This window comes from Thunnus albacares, chromosome 3, assembly GCF_914725855.1.
Source record: "Thunnus albacares chromosome 3, fThuAlb1.1, whole genome shotgun sequence".
Classification (NCBI taxonomy): domain Eukaryota; kingdom Metazoa; phylum Chordata; class Actinopteri; order Scombriformes; family Scombridae; genus Thunnus; species Thunnus albacares.
The window spans coordinates 24,419,105-24,441,664 of record NC_058108.1 but is presented as its reverse complement, the minus strand read 5'-3'; the positions used below and the strand labels follow the sequence as shown (position 1 = coordinate 24,441,664).

Genomic DNA, 22,560 nt, shown 5'->3' with positions numbered 1-22,560 from the left:
GCAATGGAATGTGGTACAACCAACAGGCATAAATACATTTATTTCAATTAAGTACTGGTAAAAAAATAGGACTAGCAAACCAAAAACTAGACCAGCACAGCTGCAGTATTTAGGTAAGTAACGACTAGGCAGGCTTTTAAAGGAGCACTTCCTAAAACCTAATACAACCAGATCAGTCCGTCGGAGAGTTTTACACAGTACATCACAGCCTGCAAAACAAACACAGACACCAAGACTAACGTTACTGGAGCTGGCTGCCGCTCGCAAATTCTGACTGTATACTGTAAGTTGTCAACAGCTTCACAACTTGAGTTTTTTCCTGCGTCCACGACCATCTGGAGTTCCCTCAGACTTCCGTTTCTGGGCCTAGAAAAATAAAGAAAATGATTAGGCCTGACTCAGACCATTTTGAATTTCAATCTAATCTTTATATGACTCACTTCCTGTATGCTAAGCTGCTAGATTCTTAACTTACTGAGCCACTCTTTGGACCCCTTTTCTTTTTCTCTGCCTTCTCCCTCTCCTCCAGCTCCATGTTCTCTCTCTCTATCAGTGTAATCAGGGTGTTACATCGCCTCTGGAGCTCCTACACACACACAAATCAAAGAATAATTTTAAGGCAACATTTAAAAAAAATGTCAAAACATTAAAAGTACAGGAGAGACAGTAAAATGGAGCCAAAATTCACCATGGCAGTCCTGGATTTGAGGAACCAGTCAAAGCGGAATTGAGGTGAGTTGCGGATGCACTGACGCAGCTCGTCGTACACGCTCTCCTTATCGAAGCCCAGCTTATGGAGCATGCAGATGAGGAAGCGGTCCTCCTCCTCTGTGTAGTTCTTGCCTTTGTTGGTGCCATAGGAGATTCGGAGCTGATGGAATGGGGCCTTGTAGCGACCGATCTGGGCACGGAGATGAGAGCCATATTGGGAGATCATTAATTAATTAGCAAGAGCAGACAATGTGATCAAGAGACAATTAAGGGATCAGTGCAAGATTAAGAGTGAAAGTGTGTAACAAAAGGCTTAATGAGATAAAGGTAATTAGATATCTAAAACCAGAAATTAACAGCCAAATTGCTGACAGTCATCTACCTTTGAGTCCAGTGCTTTCTTAATACTAATCCTTCTCTGAATCCTGGCCTCTCCTCTCTCTATCTGAGCCATGATCTTCTCAATATCCTGTAGCTCATTGCAGCGCTCCCAGAATACAGCTGGAGGGAAACAAACATAAATTCAGTTAAGAAGACAAAGTTTGTGTTTACTTTCTGAAGTAGACAAAATTTGTGTTTACTTTCTGAAGACAAGATAAAAGTCAGTAATTACCAGAATATTCCATGACTTCCTCTGGAGTTTTTCCCTCAACCTCTCTGGCAATGTTCTCAATGTCATCTCTTCCCCACTTTTCGTTGGCTTTGATGAACTGGTTGAAGTCGCGTTTGTTCCAAATAGTAAATCCCTGCAATGAAGGCATGGTTAATCAGAATATACACGATCATGATCCAGACAGAAAAATTTTTGCTTTGAATTGCTGCATATTTGTCAAAAATTGATTATGTTGATCAAGCGTAATCAGTGCCTGTTGCAGAAGGTTCTCCTTCTCCTCCAGCTCTTCCTCTGTCAGGGCCTCAGCCTCATCAATCTTAGCCTGCTCCTCTTTCTGGACCTGGGCTGAGTTTGGCATGTCTGGATTACGGGGAACCTGAAGAGAGACACAGCCACAGTCTGATTTAGACACATCTCTTCACATCACTCTTCCAAATCAATTTGGAGAATCTCACTCTCATCTGAAGAACATATTTGTACCTTATAGCCTATGGTTTTTCTGTAGAACAGAATTTCCTTTTCTAGAAGCTCAAAAAGACGTGGAGGGAAGAACTGGAAGTCCTGGACATTTGGCTGCTTGGGGGGACGAGGAGCCTGGAAAGTGGAATCAAACAGATGTAATGTCATGACAGGATAACGTATCATCCATCATAAGACCACAGTAATTATACATTTTGTTACATTAACACCTTATATCTTAAGACAGTGTTTGTAGATTGATCCAGCCATACCTTGGGTGCTTTGGGCTCACTGACTCGCAGAGCTTCTCTGAAGTATGCATCCACAGCATAATTGGCTTTCCTTTCTCTCTTGGGTGGCTCAATCCAGTTGGTAATGACCTGAATGAAGGGGGAGGAGGGGAACAAGGCAAAGGCTCAAACGTTCATGTTCTGGGATGAGGTGATTAAACACTGAATACCAATGATGTGTAGCCCGTTTTTACCTTTTTCTTCTCTCTGTAGTCTTCTCCTTCGAATGTGTACACGCTGCTGTTCTCCGTATCCATGGTGAAGTTTCTCAGAGAGCTCTCACCCAGGTTAGACAGCTTCTCCTTCATCTCCATAGTCTAGAACATGATAAGGTCAGTGTTTTCATTTTTATAGCAAAATGTAAAATTCACCCCCCTCCCCCCCAAAAAAGACATTTATCAGAACTAGTCTATCTGAAATATCACCATCCATAATTTTTCATAATGCATCCCGACTCACCTTCCTTTCACCCTTCTCTAGGATTACATCAATGTCATCATCTGTGATCTCACTCTCTTTGGAGGCAAACACATGCGTGGCACCGTGGCGGATGATGGAAAGCATCTCATCTTTGCCCAGCTTGTTTGCACTTGGATCCACAAGTCTTCCTGTTAAAATAAAATCAGAAGACAACTCAGTGGCTTGCCCTCGTCTCTAATCTTCTAATTTGTTGTTAAAATACTGATTTCTAATTGCTCTGAGAAACATTCAGTACAAGTATCTCAATTACAGCTGCTAATATCTGACTATAAATTTGATTTTTTTAAATTTAAACTTGGTTTTTGGCTTGAGCAGGTAGATTAGGTACCTTGCTGGATGACAATAGAGTCCAGGCGCAGTTTCATCTCGGCCCTCTCCACAATCCTCTCCTCCACTGTGTTTTCAGTGATGAAGCGAAACACGCGTACTTGCTTCTGCTGACCAATCCTGTGAGCTCGGTCCTGAAATGAAGAAAAAGAAAAGAAATAGGGATTAGTCGAGTCCCCTGACTCTAAGATAACCAGTGTTATAAATGAACAGTATACCAGCACCTTACAGCAGAATAAGATATAGGAGAGTTCAGCAATTCAGAGTACTAACCATGGCCTGAAGGTCGACTTGAGGGTTCCAGTCTGAGTCGTAGAGGATGACTACATCAGCTGTAGCCAGATTGATACCCAACCCACCAGCTCTGGTGCTCAACATGAAGATGAATTTACTGCTGTTGGGCTCATTGTATGCATTGATAGAGATCTGAAACATACATGGAAATTAAGTGTCTTTTTTGACTCTGATCCACAAGTATTCTAATGACAACATCTGATAATCAGTTCATCTCAATCTACAGACTACTCTCTTAGTCTGCTTATTGAAGTTGAGATATAAGCGTCGCACCTGTCGCTCCTCATGTGGCGTCTGACCATCCAGACGACAATAGCCGTAGTTTCTCCACATACAGTAGTCCTCCAAGATGTCCAGCACCCTGGTCATCTGACTGAAGATGAGCACACGGGAGCCTAAAAAGAAAGGGAAGAACATACTGGTTGTCAACTAAATGTATGGATAACTTTAATTACCTGTAGATACATTTGACGTCTCAATCAATGCCAAGAATATATACTGTAATGCCTTTTTATCCAACAATGGAAACAACTTCAGTCTTTTCACAAAGTTATTTATGTGTCTGTTAAAATCTATAAGTTTGCAAGTGATATTGGCATGTTTCCCTCCATTCTCTCTGATGTTTGGTTGCCGTTGGGTCAATGATGAACACAGGTAGTTCACTACTATGTAGTGTCTTTATATTGAAATGTAAACATTCTGTAAATGAATTGCTGTATATAAAGATACTCACAAAGACTCCTCATCTACATACCCTGTTCCTTCATCTTGGGTAGAAGCTTATCCAGCACCACCATCTTGCCACTGTTCACCACCAGGTGGAGGTCTGTGGTGTAGGGTGGACCTGGTTCAGCTCCGTCAAACAGGTATGGATGGTTGCAGCATTTCCTCAGCTGCATGAGAACGTTCAGCAGCCGCATCTTGTCCATCTTACCCGCCGAGTTCAGAATGTCAATGTCCTTCATCAGAATCTTTGTGTACCTGATGGGATATGACATGAGTTCATATTACACACTACTGCACAAGCAAGTTAATATGTGCTTTACTGGCTTTGTAGAACAAACTAGCTTGAGTTAAGCTTAACTGAGGAAGCTTACCATTCTCGTTGCATTTTACTGAGGCCCACATACATCTTGATCTCTTTTTTCGGGAGCAGTGTCTTCTCCACATCAGCTTTTATACGACGAAGCAAGAAAGGACGCAGCACCTACATATACATGCACACACACACGCACAATTAAATAAAGAGACAGGTCAAATGAGTGCTTCACCTAAAGTAAGAGTAACATTGTGTCAGATAAATACAGATTACTTTGAATATTCATCAGGAAAATTCAAAACATACAGTGTGAAGACGCTCCACCAACTTCTGATCACCCAAGCAGTTGTTTGTGTCAAACCAGGAATCAAAGTCCTTGGAAGGGAGGAAGAAGAAAATTAAATTAGTACCAGAAAACAGTACAATTTCTGTCTGAATAAGAGACTTGAGTCCAATTTGAGAGTGGGTTTATCCTCTACTGAAATATTAATCCTATATATTTCTAGGCAACTCTTACCTCTGATGAGTTGAAGACGTCAGGCAGCAGGAAGTTCAGCAGGGCCCACAGCTCATGGAGGTTGTTTTGCAGGGGTGTTCCAGTCAGCAGCAAACGATTGGTGGTCTTAAATTCTCGTACAATTTCTGACAGCTAGGAGAAATCAATTTATTGAGCTATCTTGTGAACATTATGTGTGAAATATGATGTGGATCTGGTGAAAAGTGTTTAAATGCCTATTTCAATAACATTCTGACCTTTGATTTCTCATTTTTGATCCTGTGGGCTTCATCAATGACCAGGTATCTCCAGTTGAACTTCTTGAACACTGCCTTTTCAATGATGAGCATCTCATAGGATGTGACGCACACATCCCATTCTCCCGGCAGCAGAACATCTCTGATCAGGGCAGTCTGAAATTGGAGGAAATATGTTTTGGAATGACAAATAAGTGGGATCTTGTGTTTTCAACCAGCTATTCATAACTATATATTGCAATTTGAAGTAGATCACACAGCAAATGTGCATGTTAACAAAAAACAATTATTGTAGTTTTTGGCAAATTTTTCATAATTGATTCCTCACTCCTCCCTTTCCTTTCACCCCTTGAGATATACAGTACAATCAATTTTAACACATAGCTAACACATGGGATAGGATACTAGATATTTTTAAATGTAAGTTTATACTGCTGAAAATCAGTCTGTTGTATCTCAGAAAAAAAAACAAAAAAACATCAGTTTTCTTTTAAAATGTTCTTCTGTCATTTTGATTTGGGCTCATATCAATAAGCCTGAATCAGAGGCCAATTTCACATGAACAGTTAGGTCCAGTCCAAAGTGCACTACTGCAATCATCAGCAGGATTTATCATCTACAGACTGCATTGCTGTGATTGAAAATACCGATTCTGCACAAAAACCTGCTTTGCATTTTGAAAAGTATTGCTACTATGCAAAGATTCTGGCTGGTTGTATGGACAAAATGTATTCCCATTATAAGGCAATGTGATGTATTTAAACAATAAAAATCATTACAGTGCAGCATATCAAAACATGGTGAATATTTCCAGTTACACTTCCCTTTTCAGTGAGTCATAAAATTCTGATAAAGCCTACCCTCTCATCTCTGCCCCCAATCAGGCAGACTGCACGGAGCGAGGGCACCCATCGCTTGAACTCATTCATCCAGTTGTAGAGGGTGGACTTTGGCACCAGCACCATGTGGGGTCCAGGGATGTTTCTGTAGTGCTTCATATAACCCAGCAAGGCAATAGTTTGGAGTGTCTTTCCCAAACCCTGACAGAAAGTGTGAGGAGAGTGTGTGTAAGACATAGTGGTATATGAAAACCACAACAATGTTACACAATAAAAATACCTGGAATCCAACTCCAGGCTTGCAAATATGAGAAACTACTGACCATTTCATCAGCAAGGATGCCGTTGATTCCATTTTCATACAAAGAGATGAGCCAGTTCAGACCACGGACCTGATAGTCCCTCATTTTTCCTGTTTTGACATCTAGATAAGAGAAAAGAAAACATAAGCATCACTTCTGTTAATCCTATATATTTGCCATTTGCCTGCGCTCAATGTGCCTTCCTCTCACGCCTAAATAAAAACAGGTCATTGCTTACAGGACGGAGATTCGTCAAAGCGAGTGCAGACGTTAGTGGTCTTGGTGCTCTCATTCAGAAGCTCTTCATCCTCCTCTTGCTCTGTGCGGCGATGGCGATTGCTGTCAATCATAGAGGCAGGCATAATGTGTCAGAGTCCAAAAAGTGAGTCAACATCCAAAATTTAAATAAGTAGTAGTTGAGACATGGACTTATAAGACGTTCAAAATACAGTAGCAATGGTGAAACAACATTTGCCAGAAAAGAATATAACTTCTCACAAATAACATCACGCTACAACAAACAACTTGTGTACTCACTCTCCAGCAGACAGCAGGTTCTGCTTCTCATCTTTCTTGATGCGAGGACGTCCTGGTTTCATCTTCAGGGGGGAGGTAGGGGTCTTCTGTGCAGCTGGTTGGATGAAATGAGCAAATAACTCTGTTTGCTTCAACAGGTACTCAAATCTGTTGGTCCGGTCTGTTTGCTAAACACACAGAGGAAAAAAAAGAAAAAGAAGACTTGTTTAGTAGTTTATCCAAGAACAGAGTGATCTGTCATATAATATAAGCTATAGAATAAGTGTCCTTACCACTTTCTCCTCATAACCTGGAGTAGAATCTTTAGTTTTGGTTGAAGAGGAGGAGGATGCATCTTGGCCATCAGGCCCGGCATCTGAAGAAGACTCTTTTCCAGCATCTGAGGAGTCAGACTTCTCCTGAAAGAAGGTTGAAAAGGGGTCTCTTTTTGAGCCCTCTTCAACATTTCCCAACAACTGCAGACAGAAAGAGTCAAGACAAAGTGTTATTGAAGGCCAGCTCTCATGTGGGATGTTCTCTTGACTCCACAGAGGAAATGGGAGTGAGATGGATGATGGCAAAACTCCTGGACATTATGGACAACACCTTCCACCTCCTACATGAAATCCTGAATGGGTCGCTCATTCACCTTGCAGTTGGTGAAGCAGTGCTGCTGCGTATCTTTTGTCCATGCTGATATCACCACTGTTTTTAAAAACAACTGCTGTACTTAAAGTCCATCGCACCAATCAGCTGTTTACCTTCTCCACTAGTCTTTACAAACTTTATTTTAGCTGCTGCAAGTGCAATGACCTAATTTCAGGCTCACATAGATATTTAGTCATACGACACATACACACCGCACTTTACATACATATGATCATGTTTTATACTCTTATCTATGACTATATCTTTTACTATTCTACTACTGCATTGTCAAGGAGCTGAAACCAAAGACTTTTACTCTCTTATACTTGTGTACTGAGCTGTAACAATAACAAACTTGAACTAACAATGCCATCAGTGGGTCCAATACACTTTTCCCACCAATCAGTTTCATTCCCTCAAGCGCAATTAATTTCATTAATTGTATTCCTTATTCGTCATTATTTTTTCGTCTTTTGTTTGTTTGTTTCACTTTGTGTATAGTAGATGCTCAATTGCTCTGTGCGGCGATGGCGAATGTCAAACAGATGCAGGCATGTGTCAAAATCAAAATGTGCATCAGTATCCTAAAATAAAATAAACCTTCAGTAGTAGCAGGACTAGTAGTAGTAATAGTTGTGACTGAATACTGTGGACATCCAACTGTATTCCTTATTCATCACTATTTTTGTCTTTTGTTTGCTTGTTTCACTTTGTGTATAGTAGATGCTCGTAGCATAGTCTTTTAAGGTTACTTCTTTATACAATGCATCTGTTCTTGTACTTCTGTTGTTGTGAGACATTTAAGTTTCCCTGCGTGCGATCAGTAAAGTTTGTCTTATTTGATCGTTTAACTACTGAGCTTCACATCTGGAAAAACCCATATTTTCTCTCTCTTTTTTAAGAATTGTAGTCAAAATTTTAACACAAAGTGCAGCGAAAGCCAAGTTGCAGGCAGGCAGCGCTGCAGTAGCATCCCTCCTCGTTTACGACAGCTATTGCTGCACTGTCCCTCTGAAAACAAAGACGCGGAAAGGATGGCTAAGCGCGCCGCGCTGCTGTCTTTTGTTTTGGTTTTTTTTCCCCAAAAGCCGGTGTTGTGTCGAGGTCTGTTCCCTAGGCGACATGGGTTTTCCCCTAATCTTAACCTGCACCCAACCTTATCCCAACCAGTCATCTTCTGAGGCGCTTAACCTGACCCCAAGTTTACCTTTACCCCGACCAGTTATTTCTGCTAACATCCCAACCGCGGAGATGGTGCTACGGGAAACGCAAAGAGGCGAACATTATTCGAGGGGGGGGACTTCGACACAACCCGCTCAGTGGATCTGACCCAGGAGTAAACAAACCACGCTGGGACTTCTTATGTGGTGATCAATGGGGAGCTAGCGGGGCTAAGCTAAGAAGTAGGGGGCGCTTATGAAACAGGCCAGCCTGGTTGCTGCTCTGTGCTGTAACGCCTCTGGATGGGATAGAGCTACTGTTGTCATGAGCTAACAGACCTTTTCCACAGCAGCCATTTTGACATGAAATAAGTTAGTAGGTAAACACAGGTGTTAGTTATTAGATTTATTAAGGCTCTGTACCTAAATAGAGCAGAATCTTCATTAATTTCATTATAACACTTGTGTTTACCTACTATTTAATGTCAAAATGGCTGCTATGAAAAAGGTCTATGATAGCGCCGCGGCTAGCTAACTGCGTTAATGTTGACAAAGTGAAAGTTTTACACAAGTTAACCGAATTTGAGAACCCCATAGCTAGGAGACGGACGTTTTCAGAGTATTTATACGTGTGTGGTAGCCCTGGGGGAGATGTAGGCGGCACTGAGAGGAGACAATGCCCGTTTTAGACCATCTTACCTCCGCTCCTCCAGCTTCTTCAAGTTCCGTCGGCTCTTCCCGCTGTTCCACGCAGTTTGCGCTTTCGGACATTGTTTTTTAAAATCAAATTTGAATCTTCGATTCAGATGTACCGTCCGTTAGTAGGTAGCCCCGTGTGATCCCGTGTTAAGAGCCGTTGAAGATTTTCCGAACTTTTTCCCGGTAAATGAGAACTATCCTGTTGTGTACAATGAAAGAGACACCGGTTTGTTCACAGGGAGCACGCTCGCGCTAGCATGATTTTTTTTCGGGCAACCGAGCGCGCTAACCGGTGTGTGTGTGCGCGCTCTATCGCGAGAGTTGATGATACTGCCTTTAGAGACTGTCGGAAATATTATTCTTCAAATGAATGTAGCGCATTTGAACGACGCAAAAAGTTGAGATGTAATGTAATTTAAAATGGAGTATTTATGAAGAGGGAAATATGGGTTCGATTTTGTCAGCTAAGCATTTTGTTTTGAAGGTTATACACACACACACCATGAAACTGATTTACGTCACTGATGTCTGGTTTAGATTTAAAAGTTACCTAAAATCTAACAATATCTTCTTGGGGCTTCGACGTATCATTTATCATATTTCAAAATCTTTAAATGCATTTTTGTATAATATTAAAATATATTCCTCCAAAGTAATTTGTTATAGTATTAGGATCCATTCCAACAGAATATGACACCCTATTTGCAAGAAAACATTTCACCAGTTCAATGATTTGAGCTCCTTGATGTGCAACATCATTGTTTTCTCTTATCTTTTTCATTCTGGATTTTAAAAAAATGTTCCCTTAGAAATTATAATAATATTTAAAACACTGCTTTGACTATTTCAAGATGTACATTTGTAAAAACGTATTTTTTGGCATTCATTAATAGGCTGATAATAATTACATGTACATATCCAGAGTTGTAAAAAGGTTAAGATTTAATTTGTCTTAACAGTAGAGAGATGTGTGGCTTTCATAACAGCCAAGATAACTTTCCCTTCACAGTTTGTTTGGATTTTTCTTCAACAAATTAATTATGATCATATCCACTTATGTTTCCTACAACTCCCTTTTTTATTACATTATATAGAAAATTTGAAGTGAAGACTCATGTACATCTTATTCTATTTTTTATATTTATATATGTATTATTTGAACATTGAAGTCACATAATAATATTATCATGATTCTCTCATTTTACATTTATTATATTTAACTGATTATACTTAATTTATTTATCATGCACACATACAATATATATATAGGCCTAATATATGTCTACTATATAATCTACCATGTTACTTTGACCTGAACTTCAGGAAACTGCCCTTTTTGTTTTGCACATACTAATTCTTTAATTTCTTTTTTTCTTTTATCTCTTTGACCTTGTTGTTTTTTACGTCATTGTTGGCTGTTGTAACATTTTAATTTTCCTTTGGGATTAATAAAGTACCCATCTATCTATCTATCTATCTATCTATCTATCTATCTATCTATCTATCTATCTATCTATCTATCTATCTATCTATCTATATATTACGCTGGTCTGTTTCTCGTGCTGTTGTAATGCTAAATTTCCCTCTCTGGAATCAATAAAATGTGAGCTTATCTTATCTGTAATTTGATGTTATTTCATTGTTTGTATAAGGTTTGTATCTCAATAATAAGACATTGAAACAGAAAGAGAAAAAAGTGAACAGTGTTTAAGAAGAACAGGTCTGATGCGCCCAAAACAAAAGACAACTCGACCTGAGAAGTGCAGATGGACGAGGAGTACCTGAAAGCAGCACAAGAGATGTTCAAAAGTGCGAAGATATATTAATAATATCTTGATAATAATTTGATAACAATAAAAATAAATATTTTCAATTAACACACCTAAAGAAATCGCCCACAGAGTCCCACCGATATTACAACAATAATTCAACAATAACAGAGCAGGCAGCGTTAAGGCTAAAATCGCTTCACAGGGGTCCTACCGACGTCTTTGCCCATAGGAATGACGTCGCTGGGAGGTTAATCAGCTGATTCTGAGCGATCAAATGAACCAAAATAACACGATTTTATCCGCCAACAGACGTTTAACATCGACCGACAGTTGAGAATATTCTGGTCGGACAGTGTTGACATGCTTGATTTGGGTAAGCACAGATTCTTACGTGTCTAGCCTCTATCTTGTCAGTAAATGGCGTATTTATGCTAAGTCAGGGGCACCTAACCTCTAGCTAACGTCAAGCCTGTTTGGCTGCTTTGTTCATTTTGTTGTTGTTGTTGTTGTTGAAGGGATGTTAATTAATAATAACAACTGTCGCTACGGAGCAGGAGAAATTTCTCCAGCGGTTTGTTGTTTGTAGCATTCAAGTCATGTTTTAACTGCCGGACGTTGATAACGGTTAAAGTTAACGTTACAGCTAGCGTTGTCATGCTAGCAACCCCCCCTCCCCCTCCCCACCGGCTGTGTTCATGAAGAGAGCAGTTATTATCATTATTATTATTATTATTGTTATTATTATTATTATCATCATTATTATCATTATATAGGTATTATTAGCGCAAAAGAGTGAATTAGTATTAAAAAGGTAATTATAATGCTGCCTTTTGCGTAGGTATGCTGTTGTTAAGCAAGATAGCAAATTTAGCTATGTAATTATCAGTTAGCAGGATTTACTTTCTTTTTTTTTTTTTTTTTAAATAGGGTTAAAAACAACAACATGCCTTTTTATAAAAGACTTCAACTCGACCAGAAACTTAAATATCAATAAACATGAATACCACCATCATTACTAGTTTCCCACTTACTCTTTAAATCAGTTACACTTGATTATACTTGATCATAGAAACAGAATACAGACAAACCGTCTATAGATTTATTTATTTAATGTTTATTTGTATAGGGACAAGTATATAGCATGAACTTATGCCACATACCACAGCATGTATAGCCTAAGATATGGTTTGCAATGCTTGTCCCTAGATGGACTTTGACAATACATAAAACTCAACAGTAACATACATTTGAAACTTCACAATACATATACATACATTTAAGCACAAAACAGGTCTTCCTGTGTGTAAACACTATTACTGGGCAGCAAATGCCATAGCATTGACATATTGGCAGCAGACGTCACCAGACAGCTTAACTCTGATCCTTTGTGGCTAAAATTTGTGTTTATGTCATTAAAGAAAACATATTCCTCATTATCCACAATTATTTACAGACAAGTATCTGCAAATAACTCACTCACTGACAACTTTGCTGTTAAAAACTTTGCCAGGATCTTAAAATAAAAATTAACACATATAAATAAACAATGAACATCTCAATATATGTACCAATATGCCATAACCACGAACTTGCTCCCACATTTGATTTGTGGAGAAGAAAATGGTTACAATGTGCAAAGGACTTTTATATCGATAACAATTTAGCTTCTTTTAGTCAGTTATGCTCAAAGTATGATTTACTGCTCATTTCTTTCAATATATGCAAATTAAACACTTTTAAAAGATAATGGTTAGCATTTTTAGTCTTTGGGGGAAAAGCGAGAACTGGGAAATATGAATGAATGTTGTGCCCATGAAGGTACGAAAGTCTTCATTAACCCAAGTTCACACATGTTCTGTAAACAGCAGGCATAAGTTAATATACACAAAATTTATTCCTCAGTGTTTCAATTTTGTGATAGATGCTAAACCTAAAAAAGAACCCTGTTACACATATTTTGGGATTGTCTAATGTTAGATTTATTTTGGTCTAATATTTTTTTTAACCTGTTTTCATGTGTATATAAAGGAACTGTCCTTTTGTAAATGGAGTTTTTTTTCTCTTTCTTGTTAGTTTATACTTATTTTTTGTAAGAGTACTTTGCTTGTTTGCAATTTTATTTTTTGTATCAAATGTGTCCCTGTGTTTCAGTGTCTGTTGACTTGTCTATGTATTAAAAACTCAAGAATAAGAACAATCTGAATAAAAGTCTATACAGTCTGCATTCCAGTTACAAAAATTTAGCTGAGTCCATGGTCTGCATTTGAGTGCTGACAGTGTTCACTCAACAAATGCTGACAATGTGCGATGGTTGGGGTGGAAAGGGCTCTATACACTAATCAAGGATTGGACCAAACTCTTTGACATGTCCAGTTTAATTTAAACCAAAAAGCCAAAATGTAATATAGCAAATGTGGCACACAAATTGATGCAAGCATTACATTATTGCAAGTCTTGATGAATTATTTCCTCAATTGCCTTTTGTAGACCGTCATCATGGACAAGATTTTGGAGGGCCTCATCAGCTCCGATCACGCTGTTCCAGTGAAGAGGGCCATTGTGAAGAAGGTAGTGGAAGCAGCAGAGAAAGAGGTGACAGAGGAACAGTGTCAGGCGCTGTTCACTCTCACTACCCGGCTCATCTTGCTTGGTGAAGATGCCTTTCAGAAGCAGGTTGGCTTCCAGGTTCTGGAGGCCTATGCACGTTACCACCGCCCGGAGTTTGAGCGTTTCTTCAGCAAAGACTTTGTCCTCAGTCTGCTCCAGCAGGGCTATGGCAAGCTGGACCGCAAAGACCCAGCCACGATAGACTACATTCACTGCTGCCTGCGGCTGCTCATCAGCTGCCCCTCAGTGCTTGAGATCTTCAGCGTGATCCAGGTGGAGGTTTTAAGGATGGTGTGTGAACGTCCTGACCCTGCCCTCTGTGCCCGCCTGAGCACCATGCTGTCAGACTTTGTGCAGTGCATCCCGAGGGATAAGTCGGCGGTTTTGTTCTGCCAGCAGCTGGTGAGGACCATCAGTTACTTCCACTGCTTTGCCAGCCAAGAGCAGGAACTGAGAGAGTATGTAGATCAGGTGACTAAAGTTAGCACGCTGCTGCAGAACATCTGGAAGGCTGATCCAGCTACACTGCTGCCCTCACTGCAGGAAGTCTTTGCCATTATCTCTTCCACAGGTGAGACTATTTCCTTTGCAACATGGCTTTAACGCATGTGATCGCAGTTTATAGGAGTAAAGTGTTTTGTTTCTCTGTGAGAGTATTGCTGCTTGAGCAAAAACTGCCTCTATTTTTCTGTAAGCTAAGCTAAGTTTAGGGACAACTTAATTAGTTGTAGATGTCCTGAACAAGCATTAAAATCCGAAAAATGTATTACAAACATATTTGGATTTTATTAACAAATTTATAGATGCTTTTCTACCAGTAATGGCAAAGAATTTGCATTTGGCAAATTCCCCTCCCTCTATGAATCTTGGCATTAATGCCAGGGTTGGTAGTGCATGGTTGAGCAACTGGGAACAGTTAACTTGTTTCATTTTGGTTTTTCAGGGTTCTGCCAATAGCAGACTTTGATCCCTTGGCTTAGTTCTCTCATTTCTTTGGGTTGGATATTCATCCAACAATATTCAATATTATTGACACACTGATTCTTTTCATTTTTTCATTGCACACACTTGTCTTTGCTTGGAGCAATTAGCTTTAAATCCACTGATTCAAGGAATGCATTTTCTTCAAGAGCAGATATATGAATAGCACTTCAATTCAAGCTTAAGTAAAAAACTGCAGCTCTTTTGTTAGTGATGAATGTTAGAGAATTCCCAAACCTAATGTATGCAGCATTTCCAGTGACTGAACTGTGTGGGATCACAAAACAAACAGCAGGCAGCACTTTCAATTAAATAGCGTCAGTCAGAGATAACATTTCAGTTACAATTCTCAGGTGAACCACGCTTCTAGTGCTGCTGTTTAAAACTGCATTTGAACGTCATTATTTTTTTACTTGCTATGGGTTAAGAGATGCAAACAATACATTTAGAAGATCCATACTCTGTTCCACAGATACTACACAAACACTATAAGGCACAATATAACATTTTTTGGGAAACCATCATAGAAAAGTTTTGATGCAGGATATATTTTCTTAACACAGAAGTATTCAGCTGTCAAACATACACAATTGCTTAATTACATTTAAAGTTGGCTTACATTAGGCTGTGTGTGCTCTTTGCAGCTTTAGGAAAACATTAATATTGAATCAGACTCCGTATCAGCAGACATGCAATATTAAAGAACTTGGATCCATAATTGGGGAAAAGAAACTCGATTAGGGTGGACAGAACAACAAAAACAACTTAGAATATCATGTAATTAAAACAACTGCCTTGCAATAAATGCACCTTTTGTGAAGCTTACAATCTTTACGGCCATTTCTGAGTTGTTGTGATGGTGTTGTTGTACTGGACTGCATTATATCATAAGGTGTCTTTTTGTCCTCAGTGAAATTTTCACAATTGTAAGATTTGACTAGGAATGCACATTTTTCACTGGAATAAAAGAAAAGGTACAGTCGTGTAATTATGTTCATTTTTTATTCTGATATATTTTTGTGCAGATCCCTCCTTTGACCCATCCATCACCTTGGCCAGCCTGGTCCAGCACATCCCAGTCCAGATGATCACAGTGCTTATCAAGAGTCTCACCACAGACCAGAACGTCAAAGACGCAAGCATGACTAAAGCACTGTGCAGGTTACCTCACACATCTTGTTACCTGAGATTATCTGTATTCTCTATTTTTCACATTATTTACCCTCAGCATTTTCTTCTGTCTTTTAGGATGATCGACTGGCTTTCCTGGCCTCTGGCCCAACACGTTGATACCTGGGTCATCGCTCTATTGAAAGGACTGGCTGCAGTTCAGAAGTTCACTATCCTCATTGACGTCACTCTGCTCAAAATTGAACTGGTTTGTAGTGAGAACACCTCATTTTTGTTTGTTACTGACTGATGCATCTTTTAAATCTACACAGATGTTAAACTACCGTAATATCTAAGATGAAATTCAATGAAAGATAATTTAACTTGGGCTGTTAAAAAAAACTTCAACAACAACTATTATTGAAGCAATTTCTCAGTTGATATAAATGTATTCATTATTGCACTATTGTGTCAACCTTGTCAAGTCATCTTTTGTATTATGTTCTGTTTTGTTTCACCTGTTATGTCTTGCTTAACTACTAAAACAAAGTGAATAAATGTATTTCTGACATAAAGACATTTTTTCACCTCTATCCATAGGTATTTAGCCGTCTGTGGTACCCCCTTGTGCGGCAGGGGGCGCTAGCTGTCCTCTCCCATATGCTGCTGAGTTTCCAGCACTCTCCGGAGGCCTTCCATTTGGTAAGGGACCTCCTGCCTTCTCACAGCCCATTTCCCTCTCATATGGCCACTTTATTGGTTTTCTCATTTTCTTCTCTTCTGGCTTAAATTACGTCAAAGCTGCATAGACTTCTTTTCCCAGAACCCCAGACCTCGGCACCGCTCTCTCTCGCTAATGGTGTGTGAAGCACTTAAATGCCGAGCAATGGCCCTTGAGTAGGCCAATTTTTATTAGTATCAAAAAACATGAATAGTCTCAAAAATACTTAGCAAATGAGACTGAACCCTCTGTGGGGTTCCTTATGTGCAACTACCCCCTGGCTGTAGATTTGTATGATTTATCTTAGCATTACCTTAGGCACCATAGTGTCCTTAACATTTTCTCTTCTCTTCATCCCTCACTGCCCCAGGTTGTTCCACATGTGGTGCATCTAGTCCAGTCCTTGAGGACAGATGGCCTCTCCACCAGTAAAGCTTTCTTGCTGCAATTCACTGAGCTAATACACTGCATGATGTACCAGTACTCCGGCTTCCCTGACCTCTATGACCACATACTAGAGGCCATCAAGGTAAAGGAGTGCGGGACGCCTCATACTATAAATGTCATATATGTTGGTATTAAGAAAATGTTGATCACCAGGTGCATCAGAAGGTCATTTTTAACATTGAATAAATAACCAAGACCTACCTTCTTGTCAAAATTTGTTCTGTATCTAATAGTTTCATTTTTGTCGCATCAGGATCTCCCAAAACCTGGAGAAGAGAAGATCAAGTTGGTGCTGAATCAAAGTGCCTGGACATCCCAGTCCAACACATTTGCCACCGGTCCACTGAGGCAAGCTGGGAAATCCGAAACAGGCAAGACTGGCCTGGTTAACCTGGGGAATACCTGTTATATGAACAGCATCCTACAGACCCTCTTCATGGCCACAGAGTGAGTTGGACACACTGACACACTCAATGAGCAAAGCCACAAATGCTTGTTGCACTGATAGTTTGCACTGTGAATACATAAAGCATAAATATGGACAATCTAAATTTTTTAAATTTCTTTTTTCCTCAGTTTCAGGCGGCATGTTTTATCATTACGTCTGAATGGCTCCAACACACTAATGAAAAAGCTCCAGCTGCTCTTTGCATTCCTTGCACACACTCAGGTTGGTATTGTCCTGTGTAATAGAAATGGCAGAATATTATCACTGGTGGACAACAACAGTAGATGACATAATAACGCTGTATCTATATGTGTGTGGTGCATATGTATTTCCTACAGAGGGCAGCATACGCCCCCAGAAACTTCTTGGAAGCATCTCGACCTCCCTGGTTCAATGTGGGCTCTCAGCAGGACTGTTCTGAGTACCTCCGATTTCTTCTAGACAGGTACAGTAGCATTTTAAGCAGATTAGATGAATCAAATTAGCTTTGAACCTACTCCGGTGCAGTGCATCTTTAATGTTTAAAAACTGCACACTGTCCCAATCAATAAATCAAATCAAATAAATCGTAATAGGATTGCGTCAATTTAGTGTCTATTTAAAAGACAAATATGCTTTACCTATATTGTTCCCTCGTGCCAAATGAATGAAATCAGGCTAAATGATACAACCTCAGTGTGTAATTAGTGCATCACTGAATGCAAAATGGTACAATGTTAATAAAAATGACTTTGATACTAAGATCGCAATGAACTTAAGGGATTGCATATAAAGCATTGTGAGTGTTGAGTGTGCGGACTCCTTTCTCTAGATCTAAATGATGTGTATAAGGGCTTGCTATCAGCAAAGAATAGATGTGGTACAATATCACAGCATTGGCACAAATGATAATGGATGCACAGTTGTATTTTCTCCCCAAATGTTGAGCGTCCCTGTCTCCTGATCTCAAGGTTACACGAAGAGGAGAAAACACTTCAGGTCCTGGAATCAGCTAAGCCAAAGGTTGCCTCCAATGTTGACTCAAGTAGCAAAGACCCAACAGGTCAGACTTCTCCAGAAGAGGGTGAAGAGTCCCCTTTGACTCCAGCAGAAACCAAACCTGATGATGACAGAAGGACTCTGACAGAGAAGATGTTTGGCGGGAAGCTAATCACAGGTATTCGCTGTATGCAGTGCAACAGCATCTCTGAGAAAGAGGAGCCTTTTACAGACCTCTCTTTGGCCTTTTGTCCCTCTGCCACTTCTCAGGATGGCCTTCAATCTGAAGGGCCCTCTGAGGAGCCCAAGATTCTTTGTCAGGGATCTGTAAACGGTGGCAGTGAAATACCTGAGGCAAGCTCAGTCAAAGCCCCGACCAGCCATGTCCATTTTGTGCCAGTGACAAATGAGCCTCCTCTCTCTGTGCCTGACCTGGTGAACTATTTCCTGGCTCCGGAGATCCTGGATGAAGAGAATGCCTATTTCTGTGAGAAGTGTAGCTCTCTCCAGCGGGCAGAGAGGACCATGAAAGTGGTTTCAGCTCCTGAATACCTGATCCTTACTCTGCTACGATTCTCTTATGATGCCAAATGCCATGTCCGCAGGAAGATTCTGGACAATGTCACCATCCCGCCTCTCATGAGACTTCCTGTGCATGACCCTTCAATGCCCTCAATATGTTCCTCTTCTACATCCTCCCCTCTGCAAGTGGATTCTCCAGAGAGCAGTGAGAATTTGGCCAAGAAGCTTAAACCATCACAGAAAGATGAGGAGGAAGATGAGAACGAGAGAATCGATGGAGCAGAGCAGATGCACAGAGGAGAAGACATGCTAGTCCAGTCAGTGCCCTATGTCCTCAGCTCAGTGGTGATGCATTCTGGTATATCATCTGAGAGCGGCCACTACTACTCTTACGGTCGTAACATCAACGGAGCAGATGGAACGCAGCATACGGCCAATTGCTTCGCCCTCAAGGAGGATTTGGGGAACGGCCAGGCTGAGAGTAGCCTCGCCACTTGCTCAGCTCTCTCAGTTCCACCTGAACAAGGAGACACACTCTCAAATAGCAGCCAGGAGGCAAGGGATTGGCTGCTGTTCAATGATAGCAGAGTGACATTCACATCCTTTCAATCAGTGCAAAACATTACTAATCGCTTCCCCAAGGACACAGCTTATGTGCTCATGTACAGGAAACAGGAGCTACCGGGTCAGAACATAAATGGGGGACTGATGACAAATGAAATGAGATTGAGTGCTGAGCCTCCCCTGCAGAAAGAACTACTGGATGCAATCATCAAGGACAACAAGCTGTATTTACAGGTAAGCCAGGGGCAAACACAAATATACAGACATACATATTCAAACTATCACTGTCTATAAATTAAACCAATAAATACAGACGACATGTGAAGTGATTAACATTAGGGCACATATTTAATCTGCTACTAATGGGTTCATTGGATATTCAAGATGAAACGCTGGCTCTTTTTTTTCTTTTTTACACACAAAAACATCATTAACACTAACACTATGAAGTGTTAGGTGGTTATGAAAGCTGAGGACTGTATAAGATTCTTTCAGGTGGAAAGTCAGGGAGGAAAAACAGGCTACAGATAACTAAGAGTCTGCACAGCATGGGAGTATTTTTTTCTTTTTTTTTTGACTACCATGCCAAATCTGAACTGTCCTGTTAAAAGACGTGAGGTGTAATTTCACGAGTCATTGAACTGTGATGTGTTGAGTTGACATTCCATCGCACTTGTGCAAGTGACTAAAGTAAATCACCTGTAGAGGGTGCTGTAACAATGTTAAGTGACATCTCTGATGCAGTGTCACTCACATAGAACTATACTATGGATAAACCAGCTCTTTGGCATGATATTGCTTGGATACTGTATATGTTTTGCTCTTGTTTTGCATTAAAAAATGATCTGACTTGGAAACATTTGTCTTTCCCTTCATGCTGTCAATAGGAACAGGAGCTCAATGCTCGGACCCAGGCTCTCCAGGCCCCTTCATCCTCCTGCTCATTCAGGCCCAACGGTTCAGATGACAATAACCCACCAGGGAGCTGCGGCCCATCTGGTGGAGGAGGAGGGGGAGGGGGTTTCAATACCATTAGTAGACTGGTCTTCTGAACAAAACAAAAAAAAAATGCTGCAGGAAACACAGATGAACTGGCGCCAAGGGAGTCCTGGACTGCTTCGTAAAGGAGCCTGAACTGTCATACCATAGATGTGCATATAACCTCATTTAAAAAAATAGCACTGAAATGATCTTAGAACACACAAACACGGAACATCTATGCTGGTTCTGACCCTATATTTGATTTTGTTCCAGTCTTAAAGGTTTGATTGAAACAGTTTTTATACCACTGTTTAAGGAGTCATCATTTAAGCATTTTAATTTATTTAGATACTTTAGGTGGACAAGACTCATTGATGCAAATGTATTCTCTCCCTTATGTGAAAAAATATGGCTAAACATAATTTGCTACGATAAAAGTAACTTCAACAGCTCTCCGAATAAAAAAAAAATGTAGTACTTCCACATTTTTATTGATAAACATGTGACATTGGTTCAGGCTAGGAACTGCACATGTTATCTGACTTGTCTGAGTGTTCATGACATTACCTCACACAAACTACATACACAAACATATGCAAACACATGCATGTGCAGTGCACAGTACAGAAGAGCGCATTCGACTGTAAGATAAACAGACCTTTTTTGATTTGTCATATCTCTGAACACACAGCTCACAATATTTGTTTACTTTTCTGATTTGCATGCAGGTTTTCTTCATGAGCTGTGGTTGATTTTCAAAATATTTGAATCTTTTTGATGTGTACTTTGGTGTTTTATAGGTTTCATATCACATGCAATAAATGTACATATGACTTAAAATATCATTGTGAATAATCATGGAATACAAAACTATACAGTATACGATAAATTGAAAACTATATATGGGAAATTTTCAAGTTTTGGGCATTTTCAATATGAATATTTAAAACGGTTTTCACACTATTAGCTAGTGTGAGCAACAGAGATGTAAATTGAAGAGTACTTGTTTAAACATATTTGACAACAGTTTGACAGCATATTTTAATGTATTCCTCTAATTTGATCATTCAGGGAGACTTAAGTGTTCATGCTGGTTTCATGTGCCTTGTGATATTTAACGCAGATTTTTGAAGCGGAAATTGTCAGGATGTACACGTCAGCTGTACTGTGTTAATATCCATAATAGCTTCACCTTTCCCTGCAGTAAAAGCAAATATGCATTTGTTGTTGTATTGTCTTACTTGACCAGGCAGGTTGTTTAAGGTAAAGTTATTTATACAGTGATGATTTGGCAAACAGGTGGGCAGATGTTGGGAACTAAACTGTAAATGTAATATTAATGACCTGCCACCAAAGTTAAAAAAAAACAAATTAAAAGGAAGATGAAAGGCAATTAATAAATGAGCACTATTGAAAAATGGCAAGATAAAGTGGCAGACGGATTCTGGAAACTTTAAATTAATTTCTGTGGAGACAAGCCAAACACTAAAGTTATGAGTTTGTTGTTTTGCGCAAGCTTACCTCATTGTCTGCCTTACCTTATGTGTCAGATTTCATAATTTTATATTTCCACTGCAGAGAATATATTGACCACTGGGTGCCATCGCTGGTACTACATCTGACTTGATTTATTTTTTGTTTTTGATTGACTAGATCACCTGCTGTGCATAATCTCTATTGTTTTTTTGTTTTTTTTTTTTTTTTGCAGTTTATAGAGATCTTGTCATTGCCAGTCCCAGTTTTCTTCTGGGAGCTTGTGTGACAGGATGGATTTGAAGCTGCAAATAATTCATTTTTTTTAAATTAATGAAATGCTTCAAAATGAAAACAGTTCAGTGTAGATACTGCAAACCTCGAGATTTACTCTCAAAAACGTGGACATTTTTAGTATGTAAGTGATTTTGTTGATTAAAAAATATGGAACTGTACGTTGTTGCATAATTCATCGAGACAAGTACATGTATGCTGTCATGTTTTTGCTTTGTGTGCAAAATATTTTTTGCACAAATGGAAGTGAATGTAGACAAAACAGTGTCTGAAAAGGGAACTGGGAAATCACATGCGATCACTCATTCCCACAGGCATAAGACACATGACAGTTGTAATATTGCAATAGCAAATTATTTGCAAAGGTGCCATTTTTACTAATTTGCAACATTGATAGATTAAAAACACTGCAGTAGCACCGAAAGCTTTCAAAGGGCATTTGAGGGGAAAAAAATCAATGACTCTTAATAATTAATCAACCAAACCATTAGATTTCTTGTCACTTTTGTTGAAATGTTGACAGGGGAATGCT

General features: G+C 39.6%; 2 protein-coding genes across 2 annotated transcripts; one reads left to right on the top strand and one right to left on the bottom strand.

Annotated features, from left to right (window-relative positions):
- Positions 1 to 21: 21 nt before the first annotated feature.
- On the bottom strand, positions 22 to 9,420 carry smarca5 (SWI/SNF related, matrix associated, actin dependent regulator of chromatin, subfamily a, member 5). The gene is made up of 24 exons (XM_044347197.1): positions 9,131 to 9,420; positions 6,917 to 7,099; positions 6,645 to 6,811; positions 6,346 to 6,446; positions 6,129 to 6,229; positions 5,827 to 6,006; positions 4,967 to 5,122; positions 4,731 to 4,862; positions 4,520 to 4,588; positions 4,272 to 4,381; positions 3,929 to 4,155; positions 3,448 to 3,569; positions 3,154 to 3,306; positions 2,882 to 3,014; positions 2,533 to 2,681; positions 2,268 to 2,390; positions 2,056 to 2,163; positions 1,805 to 1,918; positions 1,578 to 1,700; positions 1,325 to 1,457; positions 1,094 to 1,212; positions 689 to 901; positions 476 to 586; positions 22 to 366 (listed from the first exon to the last, which is right to left on the bottom strand). Exons 1-24 carry the CDS (start codon positions 9,200 to 9,202, stop codon positions 301 to 303), a joined length of 3,165 nt encoding a protein of 1,054 aa, XP_044203132.1. The 5' UTR covers positions 9,203 to 9,420; the 3' UTR covers positions 22 to 300.
- A 1,676-nt stretch (positions 9,421 to 11,096) lies between these two features.
- Positions 11,097 to 22,189, top strand: usp38 (ubiquitin specific peptidase 38). Its single transcript, XM_044347195.1, has 11 exons — positions 11,097 to 11,275; positions 13,390 to 14,080; positions 15,516 to 15,651; positions 15,739 to 15,868; positions 16,201 to 16,302; positions 16,692 to 16,850; positions 17,022 to 17,215; positions 17,345 to 17,438; positions 17,555 to 17,661; positions 18,167 to 19,514; positions 20,168 to 22,189. The coding sequence occupies exons 2-11, from the start codon at positions 13,399 to 13,401 to the stop codon at positions 20,330 to 20,332; spliced, it is 3,117 nt and encodes a 1,038-aa protein (XP_044203130.1). The 5' UTR covers positions 11,097 to 11,275; positions 13,390 to 13,398; the 3' UTR covers positions 20,333 to 22,189.
- The last annotated feature ends 371 nt before the right edge of the window (positions 22,190 to 22,560 follow it).

Coding starts and splice junctions, on each gene's coding strand:
- smarca5 (XM_044347197.1), bottom strand. CDS start 9,202: ATGTCCGAAAGCGCAAACTGCGTGGAACAGCGGGAAGAGCCGACGGAA. Junction 587..688: donor TCAAATCCAGGACTGCCATG/GTGAATTTTGGC, acceptor GTGTGTGTGTAG/GAGCTCCAGAGGCGATGTAA. Junction 367..475: donor GGGGTCCAAAGAGTGGCTCA/GTAAGTTAAGAA, acceptor TTATTTTTCTAG/GCCCAGAAACGGAAGTCTGA.
- usp38 (XM_044347195.1), top strand. CDS start 13,399: ATGGACAAGATTTTGGAGGGCCTCATCAGCTCCGATCACGCTGTTCCA. Junction 16,303..16,691: donor CTCCGGAGGCCTTCCATTTG/GTAAGGGACCTC, acceptor TCACTGCCCCAG/GTTGTTCCACATGTGGTGCA. Junction 17,439..17,554: donor CATTCCTTGCACACACTCAG/GTTGGTATTGTC, acceptor TATTTCCTACAG/AGGGCAGCATACGCCCCCAG.